This window comes from Salvelinus namaycush, chromosome 8 (assembly GCF_016432855.1).
Source record: "Salvelinus namaycush isolate Seneca chromosome 8, SaNama_1.0, whole genome shotgun sequence".
Taxonomy (NCBI): domain Eukaryota; kingdom Metazoa; phylum Chordata; class Actinopteri; order Salmoniformes; family Salmonidae; genus Salvelinus; species Salvelinus namaycush.
Window position 1 is genome coordinate 64,476,884 of NC_052314.1, and position 10,322 is coordinate 64,487,205.

The 10,322-nt window shown below is 41.0% G+C and overlaps 1 protein-coding gene across 1 annotated transcript; it reads left to right on the forward strand.

The window, feature by feature from the left end:
- The first annotated feature begins 6,178 nt into the window (after window positions 1-6,178).
- LOC120052242 (NAD(P)(+)--arginine ADP-ribosyltransferase 1-like) lies at window positions 6,179-6,694 on the forward strand. Its single transcript, XM_038999062.1, has one exon. It carries the CDS (start codon window positions 6,179-6,181, stop codon window positions 6,692-6,694), a length of 516 nt encoding a protein of 171 aa, XP_038854990.1.
- Window positions 6,695-10,322: the final 3,628 nt, after the last annotated feature.

Consider the following 10,322-nt stretch of genomic DNA (forward strand, 5'->3'; position numbering starts at 1 on the left):
TTCGATAAAAATAGGTGTCTTTCCAAGATGGCGCCTGGCAGATTGCTTGAGTAGTTGGACAGTAGTTCCATTGTATAAGCACGATTTGTGGCGCTAAATATGCACATTTTCGATCAAACTCTATATGGATTGTGTAATATGATGTTACAGGACTGTCATCTGAAGAATTCTGAGAAGGTTAGTGAAAAAATTAATATATTTTGGTGGTGATAACGTTATCGCTCTTTTTGCCTTGAATCAATGCTGGGGTAATGATTGCACTTGTGGTATGCTAATATAACGATTTATTGTGTTTTCGCTGTAAAACACTTAGAAAATCTGAAATATTGTCTGGATTCGCAAGATCTGTGTTTTTCTATTGCTGTACGCTGTGTATTTTTAAGAAATGTTTTATGATGAGTAATTAGGTAATACACGTTGCTCTCTGTAGTTATTCTAGTCGAGTTGTGATGGTGGCTGCAATGGTAAACTATGATTTATACCTGAAATATGCAAATTTTTCTAACAAAACCTATGCTATACAATAAATATGTTATCAGACTGTCGTCTGATGAGGTTGTTTCTTGGTTAGTGGCTATTTATATCTTTATTTGGTCGAATTTGTGATAGCTAGTGATGGAGTCAAAAACTGGTGGAGTAAAAAAAAAAGTGTATTTTGCTAACGTGGTTAGCTAATAGATTTACATATTGTGTCTTCCCTGTAAAACATTTTAAAAATCAGAAATGATGGCTTGATTACCAAGATGTGTATCTTTCATCTGGTGTCTTGGACTTGTGATTTAATGATATTTAGATGCTACTATTTACTTGTGACGCTATGCTAGCTATGCTAGTCAGCTTTTTTACTGGTGGGGGTGGTGGGGGGTGCTCCCGGACCCGGGTTTCTGAGGAAGTAGAAGTTAAGTGGCATTTTTAAAGTGGCTAGTGATACATTTTTACATACATTTCCATCAATTCCCATTATTAAAGTGGCTGGAGTTGAGTCAGTATGTTGGCAGCAGCCACTAAATGTTAGTGGTGGCTGTTTAACAGTCTGATGGCCTTGAGATAGAAGCTGTTTTTCAGTCTCTCAGTCCCTGCTTTGATGCACCTGTACTGACCTCGCCTTCTGGATGATAGCGGGGTGAACAGGCAGTGGCTCGGGTGGTTGCTGTCCTTGATGATCTTTATGGCCTTCCTGTGACATCGGGTGGTGTAGGTGTCCTGGAGGGCAGGTAGTTTGCCCCCGGTGATGCGTTGTGCAGACCTCACTACCCTCTGGAGAGCCTTACGGTTGTGGGCGGAGCAGTTGCTGTACCAGGCGGTGATACAGCCCGACAGGATGCTCTCGATTGTGCATCTGTAGAAGTTTGTGGGTCCTTTTGGTGACAAGCCGAATTTCTTCAGCCTCCTGAGGTTGAAGAGGCGCTGCTGCGCCTTCTTCACAACGCTGTCTGTGTGGGTGGACCAATTCAGTTTGTCCGTGATGTGTACGCCGAGGAACTTAAAACTTACTACCCTCTCCACTACTGTCCCGTCGATGTGGATAGGGGGGTACTCCCTCTGCTGTTTCCTGAAGTCCACAATCATCTCCTTTGTTTTGTTGATGTTGAGTGTTCTTTTCCTGACACCACACTCCGAGGGCCATCACCTCCTCCCTGTAGGCCGTCTCGTCGTTGTTGGTAATCAAGCCTACCACTGTAGTGTCGTCCGCAAACTTGATGATTGAGTTGGAGGCGTGCATGGCCACGCAGTCGTGGGTGAACAGGGAGTACAGGAGAGGGCTCAGAACGCACCCTTGTGGGGCCCCAGTGTTGAGGATCAGCGGGGTGGAGATGTTGTTACCTACCCTCACCACCTGGGGGCGGCCCGTCAGGAAGTCCAGTACCCAGTTGCACAGGGCGGGGTTGAGACCCAGGGTCTCGAGCTTGATGACGAGTTTGGAGGGTACTATGGTGTTAAATGCTGAGCTGTAGTCGATGAACAACATTCTCACATAGGTATTCCTCTTGTCCAGATGGGTTAGGGCAGTGTGCAGTGTGGTTGCGATTGCGTTGTCTGTGGACCTATTGGGTCGGTAAGCAAATTGGAGTGGTTCTAGGGTGTCAGATAGGGTGGAGGTGATATGATCCTTGACTAATCTCTCAAAGCACTTCATGATGACGGAAGTGAGTGCTACGGGGCGGTAGTTGTTCAGCTCAGTTACCTTAGCTTTCTTGGGAACACGAACAATGGTGGCCCTCTTGAAGCATGTGGGAACAGCAGACTGGGATAAGGATTGATTGAATATGTCCATAAACACACCAGCCAGCTGGTCTGCGCATGCTCTGAGGACACGGCTGGGAATGCCATCTGGGCCTGCAGCCTTGCGAGGGTTAACACGTTTAAATGTTTTACTCACCTCGGCTGAAGTGAAGGAGAGCCCGCAGGTTTTGGTAGCGGGCCGTGTCAGTGGCACTGTATTGTCCTCAAAGCGAGCAAAAAAGTTATTTAGTCTGTCTGGGAGCAAGACATCCTGGTCCGCGACGGGGCTGGTTTTCTTTTTGTAATCCGTGATTGACTGTAAACCCTGCCACATACCTCTTTTGTCTGAGCTGTTGAATTGCGACTCTACTTTGTCTCTATACTGGCACTTAGCTTGTTTGATTGCCTTGCGGAGGGAATAGCTACACTGTTTGTATTCGGTCATGTTTCCGGTCACCTTGCCCTGGTTAAAAGCAGTGGTTCGGGCTTTCACCTTCGTGCGAATTTTGCCATCAATCCACGGTTTCTGGTTTGGGAATGTTTTAATCGTTGCTGTGGGTATTACGTAGCCGATGCACTTTCTAATGAACTCGCTCACCGAATCAGCGTATTCGTCAATGTTGTTGTTGGACGCAATGCGGAACATATCCCAATCCACGTGATCGAAGCAGTCTTGAAGCGTGGAATCAGATTGGTCGGACCAGCGTTGAACAGACCTGAGCGCGGGAGCTTCTTGTTTTAGTTTCTGTTTGTAGGCTGGAAGCAACAAAATGGAGTCGTGGTCAGCTTTTCCGAAAGGAGGGCGGGGGAGGGCCTTATATGCGTCGCGGAAGTTAGAATAACAATGATAGACTGTATGAAATTAATAGACTGTATATTTTTATGGGTTAAAGTATCATTTTGATAAGTACTAGTTTTCCATCTTTATTTAATGTAACAGGGTTGAGTTGGTCAGCTCGACGATCCCCACCTGACTTTAAAAAAAATACAGATATAAAATAATATGATTACTTACCTGTTTCTGTAACATTCAGCTGAACATTGTTGAATAATGTCACTTCCTGTTAATGATGGCACGTAAGGGTGGACTGACCATTTTTATTGGCAGAGTTTGTTTGGTGTGACGGGGTTGAGTGTAGACTGAGGGACAGAGATAAATTGTGTGATTTTAATCAATAATCATGCATTTATTTGATAAAAAAATATGAATTATGTGCACATTTTAATATTCATTTCCCAAGTAAAAATTAAGTGAAACGCTTGGGAGACATACCACAATTCCTAGTGTCAGTTGAAAAATACGTTTTTTAATTAATAATGAAGTTAACATTAATGGTATATTTACGTCAATTTATTATTCTGGACATTTCAATGTATATACAAAGTCCTTAACATTTCATTTTGGTGACCCAATACTTGAAATACAATATTAAGGTCAGAGGGACTGAAAAATTACCCGAGCCCAGGAATGACCCACGTAGTATATCTGAATGTGTCAGAGTGTGGGTATGTAGTATATCTGAATGTGTCGGAGTGTGGGTATGTAGTATATCTGAATGTGTGGGAGTGTGGGTATGTAGTATATCTGAATGTGTTGGAGTGTGGGTATGTAGTATATCTGAATGTGTTGGAGTGTGGGTATGTAGGAACTTGAACACTATTTCTAAATAATGTAATTTTTTCAAATTTTGCAAAGGGTAAAGTCTGTATAATTGTGTTCATTCTGTTCATAACAGAACAGAAAACTGTACTGAGATCAGATGTTTAATGTATTATACCATTAGCACAATGTAGGCCCAGTTACATATTGCCAATCTTCTCCCACTGCTGGTCACTGGGTTTCCTCTCATCACCATATTTGGTAGTGAGTGGAAGCCCCCACCGGATGCTTCAGGTTTTTACCCCTTGTGATACATCAGTGTTTCCCCTTTAACCTGTGCTAGAACTGTAATGCGAGGTGTACTCAGTGCTAAAGTCACCAAGGACCAGAAAAACCAGTGTTGCGTCATACATGGGTGTTTCCATAAAATAAACTGTTGTGCGTATCGACAAAACAATGGAAAACACAAGAGAAGAGGATTAAGAGGTTTTGCTCATAACTTGGCCTCACAAAAAAGGATACCATAACGTTGATTGACCAGAACTGAGCTAACAGGTAAGAATGTAACATTTCTAACTGTACATTGCCTCCTGTACATCCAGTTTTCTACAGATTATTTCACAAGCAAAAGACACAAAATGAATGATTAAAGAATGATTATAGTGGTAACCTTGCCCTACAGTATAACACTAACTTGTGAGTGATAAGTAAAAGTGACTAACTAGCGAGAACAGAGAGCACAAATACATTTGATGGCAGATATTACAAATGTCACATTTACATTTTATTTAATTTCAAGTTCTTCCGATTGTACCTCTCAATATGAATACCTCTGGAACAGGCACAGTAGGACCTGAGCTGTGTTGGAATACTCATACTAACCGCACTAACCGCACTATTTGTGATGGAAATTGAGTATGTAGTGTGCTAATTAGTCATAGTATGGATATAGTTAGTATGCCACAGGTTCCCGGATGTCGTACTACATTAGTCAAAATAGGAAGTATAACAGGCAGTGGACACTATTTCTGTGCTTTTGGGGCTCATAATGCAATTCTTCAGAAAATGGGCGTGGCTTCACAACATTTTCAGATTTGAAGAAAATGGCGAAAATATGCAGTCCCATGAGAGCAGACACAAATGCATTGCTTTAAGTAATTATGACATATTTTAAGAAAATGTTCAGCAATGTAATAATGTAATGACTTTTCAAATAAGTGACATTACACATTATGTTGGGTGACAATTTGTTAGGTACGCTAGCCTTACGAACCGCATAGCATATCATTGCAGCAGTTGCTTGTATGTACCGGAATGTTAGCTGGCTACCTAACGTTAGTTGGCTACTAATACATCAAACTACATTAACTATATGCTATCTAACTAACTACCCAACATTTACTGACTTTATTATTCAGGTCATTCTTAGGTTAGTTCAGTGGTATAGTCATTTTGCGTTCTCATTGGACATTGTTAATGAAGTTGTAAGATGTCTAGCTAGTCATTTGTTAGTTACACTAACAAGAAGTTGTATAGCAACAGCAGGCAAAGCGCTAGACAGGCAAAGCGCTAGTACACTCAACTGAAAGGATACCGTTTGTTTACAGTATACTAAAATGAAATTATAGTATGTAGTATGTACTCATTAAGTATGTAGTATACAGTATGTAAGTATGGGTATTCGAACACAGCACTGGTTTCTTGTTGAAATTAACTAACCTTTTACTTCCTTCTTCAACGTCACTAGATGGAAATCAATAACATACACAAAAAGAAGACAATCGTCTTTTCTGTTATTTTTCTACTTGTTTTGATGGTAATCTTAGTTTTCATCTTCGGCATTCCCCATTCAAAGGTGAGATATTTTACATTTTATTGAAATAAAATAAAGAAAAAATGATTACATATTAAATTGTCATTGTTTGCCCCTACATTAGATCAGCGTTCCCAAACTTTAGTACAGTTTGCCATAAGTCTTATGAATGGAAACTTGTCTAAATAATGTCACTGTTACAGGATGGAGAAACTGAGAATGGAGGGATTCAAGATGGAGGGATGCAAGAGATTCTACCTCTAGACATGGTCCGTTCTTCTGTTGATGACAAATATGATGGTTGCAGAGGTTTAATGTTACGGGTGGTTGAAAACATGTACCTCTACGATGAGTTAAACACTAATCCTCAATTCAATACATCCTGGAACATAGCAAAACCACACGCTAAACCGCATGGAGACAGTTTGAATACAGAGCATTCCATTGCTATCTATTTGTACACAAAAAACAAACCAGGACCCAATTCCAAATCGATCTACCTGGACTTTAACAAAGCAGTTCAAGAGGGCAATTCTGCATATATGACAACATCATTCAAGTTCCATGCATTGCATTTCTACCTGACTGATGCCATTCAGATTCTTAGAGAAAGACAAGAGACATGTAAGGAAACCTTTCACAGAACCAACAAGAAGTTTGATCTGAGTGTTCTCAACCACGAGATCCGTTTCGGCACCTTCACCACAAGCTCTTTCAGATCCGACTTAACCAACTTTGGGAATGTGTCTTGCTTTGAGATCCACACTTGCTTTGGCGCTGAGATAACTTCTTACTCAGCCTTTCCTGAAGAGAGAGAAGTTTTAATTCCGCCATATGAGATTTTTGAAGTCACCAAAATCCAGACAAAGTCACCAGTGAATAACCTGTTGTGTGAAGTCATCTACACACTAAAGAGCAAGGGAGTAGACAGTGATCTGAATTGCAAATTGATTTTGAGTGGAGGAGAATCAAACATCATCAGAGCATCAGATACAGGCTACATAATACTCTATATTTTGTTGATAACTACTGTATATTACCCCAGCTTCACACTGTAGAGATTCTGGCTGTGTTCCAGGTCAGCTACAATGCAGACACATGCCTAATCTCATGCCTGGATAGGTCTTTAACATATCAACTAACACATCATATTGCAATCTGATGCCCGACTGCCATTGGTTGCATTGCATCAACCATTGGTTGATGCAATGCAACGTCTGCAATGTATTCGACCTGGAACGAAACCCCTATAATGGCTTGTTTTAACCTGCATTGATTGCTCGGTTGCATATTTTTTTTACTGCTACTGTTTTGAAATTGTTGAGATTATATGTCTTGGTCAGGTGTAATATTTTCTTGACATTTGCTGGCATGTACACCGTGACCGAGGCGATCTACAGTACACCTGGCAGCTTTTGAGTTTTGGAAGGGGAGGGATTTTTCGGCCATACGCTGCATGAGACTTGCAAAGAGACGGGGGAGGGGGGGCTGCCAAAGATGATCGTCCCTGGTTCCACCACTAGTCCAACATCTCAACCCCCCACAACCAACACTAGTAACTGTCCAGAGGCCAGTGCTCATCCAATAATTGATTCTGAGTTGCCGAGATGAAGCCAAAGAGAACCAGCCACTATCATCACATCTGAGTGACAGTGTGACTAACATGATAAAGCTTCTTTCACATTACACCATTTTCAAAATCCTTAAAATCACCTTATGTGCCTGACTGTCATGCCTAATGGCTGTACAAAGAAATGACACGTTAGTACTGGCTTTAAAGCTTGCTTCACATTACATGGTTTACAAAATACTACAGTTTTATTACCCTTTATTATACACACTATGCAAGTCTTGACAGGATTGCACGTGTCCCGTCATGTCTAATCTGTAATGAATTATACCAGACAAGCTGACTCAATTGAACCTAAGGTCAGTTCGTAATGGGTTGTAAGAATAACAAGAGTGAGGAGAAAATACAACTTGGAGGGCTCTCTGAGGCTGAGTGACAGGGTTGGGTGAGAGAGCACTGAGAAGGGTTAGTCGTTTCCTGTCTGTGAGGTCACTGGCCGTACGCCTCTCAGATGAGTGGGAGGAGACAAAACAAAGATGAATGACACAGCTACAGTATCAACCATAAATACCATGCAGCCTTTTCATGGGAGTGATATTCTGTCGGTTTCATTAAGTACGTTGTTCACCTGCAAAAACTGGTTTGAGAGACTCAGTGAAGCACAACCGACACACGTTGATAACGTATAAGATCACTATAGGCCATAGGTTAATAGAGAGAAAGGACTATATGTAGGGTTCTGTCTGGTATGTCATTCTACCATATGACTAAACACACTGGCCACGTCCAACTCCCCATACTAACTAGTAGGCTGATGGATATAAGAAAATACAATGTTTTATAATATGTGACATTTCTAATATTGAGTATGTTTTCAATGTCAGGACGTCGTAATCATTTCAGTGTTTAATCTAGTGTTCTTCACTACATGCTATTGAGGAAGAGAATTGTCACTTCAGACCCAGATGTTAATCAGCTGATAATAAGATAAGTGGATAGACTGTAGAAGACACATTCTCAGTATGGGTGAGTCTAGTATTTGTTGCTTATTGTATACATTTTAACTGTATTGTAAATAGGGTAGCAATAACCAGACAAATAACCATGTAGCGTAATATTAATGTAAGAGATTAATCGCCAGGCTCCATTCTAAATAGTATGTAGTATGATTAGAACACAGTAGTTTTAGTCAGTAGTAGTCAAGACAGATGTCAGACACGGTCTAGGTGATTTGTCTAAGAGATCCGGACGGCTCGCCAGGCTCCATTCTACATAGTATGTAGTATGATTAGAACACAGTAGTTTTAGTCAGTAGTAGTCAAGACAGATGTCAGACACGGTCTAGGTGGTTTGTCTAAGAGATCCGGCCGGTTCACCAGGCTCCATTCTAAATAGTATGTAGTATGATTAGAACACAGTAGTTATAGTCAGTAGTAGTCAAGACAGATGTCAGACACGGTCTAGGTGGTTTGTCTATGAGGCAGGTTGACAATAAACATCAAATAGTACAACAATCAAGGACATATTTTAGTCATTGACCTTTTTTTAATTGATCTGATAAAGGGATTTTCATATTCATATGTCACGCCCTGGCCTTAGTATTCTTTGTTTTCTTAATTATTTTAGTTAGGTCAGGGTGTGACATGGGGAATGTATGTGTTTTTTGTAGTGTCTAGGGTGGTTGTAAGGTTTAGGGGGTTTATTAGAGTAGTTGGGTTTATGTTTAGTATAGTAGTCTAGCTGTGTCTATGGTTGAGTGTAGGTATCTAGGAAAGTCTATGGTTGCCTGAATTGGGTCTCAATTAGAGACAGCTGGTTATTGTTGTCTCTAATTGAGACCCATAATTCAGGCAACCATAGACTTTCCTAGATACCTACACTCAACCATAGACACAGCTAGACTACTATACTAAACATAAACCCAACTACTCTAATAAACCCCCTAAACCTTACAACCACCCTAGACACTACAAAAAACACATACATTCCCCATGTCACACCCTGACCTAACTAAAATAATTAAGAAAACAAAGAATACTAAGGCCAGGGCGTGACATCATATGACTGTCTCACACCTGTTATTGGGCCACACACTTATTTAGAAGTTGGATTCTGGGGAAACAAATGTTTCTAGTAGAGGGTTGACAGATGCTTCAGTAGGTAGGCTGCAGAGACATGGATCATTCTTCACAGTTACCAGAAGAGGGAAGCATTTCACTTAACCAGCAAAAGAAATGATTGACAGAGAAAGCTTAGACGAGGGTTATTTAAATCCAGTCTCACACAGTAGGGATCTATGGAATGCCGATAAAGGTGTTCCATAGGAATCAGTTCAGTGAATGCCTAAATTCAACACACCTGGTCTTCCAGGTCGGTTAAATTAAAAACGTGATTTGCCTGTGTCGTGGAAAATCACTTCAAATATAACTCTTACAAGAACTTTGTGAACTCAAATATGATTTTTAATACAAATTGTATCACAATCTGGAATGTCCGCGGAACACACCCACTCCCAGAGCACTGGTTCGCTCTTTATACCCAAATAGCATATGAGTCCACCCCATATGCAAATAAACATACTTCCCCTAATTCTTCAACATCATTCTCTTTTTAGTTCAGGCTTCCTGCTTGTTCACACATACTAACGCCCATCATCTGCTTTCAGTTAAATTATAATAGTGGTCAGACCCTCCATCTTAGTGTGTCAACATACTCTGTGTCCCCTCCCTTCACCACTAAATCAATGCACTCTTTGTGCCCCCCTATCCTATCTATGTATCTGGTCTATGTGTCTGGTCAGTTTCACTTAAATGGAATCAGCAGACTATGTGTTTCTTGTTCATTAGTGTCCAGCCACCCCAGGCATATTTCTCTGGTATGTATGCTTTTCTAGTGGAATGGGTAGACTATAAATCTAGTGTGTCAAAGCACCCAGGCGCCGACATGTCTGGTCAATCTGTCAGCACAATGGAGAATCTACAAGGGTCAGAGGGTCAGAACGTCCCTTAGTAGATTTCCATTACCACGGTCTCATGATCTATGTTAACATGTGGTTCGTTACTACTACATTACTACACCATCTGCTAATCTTTGGTTTCCTGTATTTACCAGAATGG

Excerpts from the sequence above, each read along its gene's own strand:
- LOC120052242 (XM_038999062.1), top strand. The coding sequence starts at position 6,179 with ATGACAACATCATTCAAGTTCCATGCATTGCATTTCTACCTGACTGAT.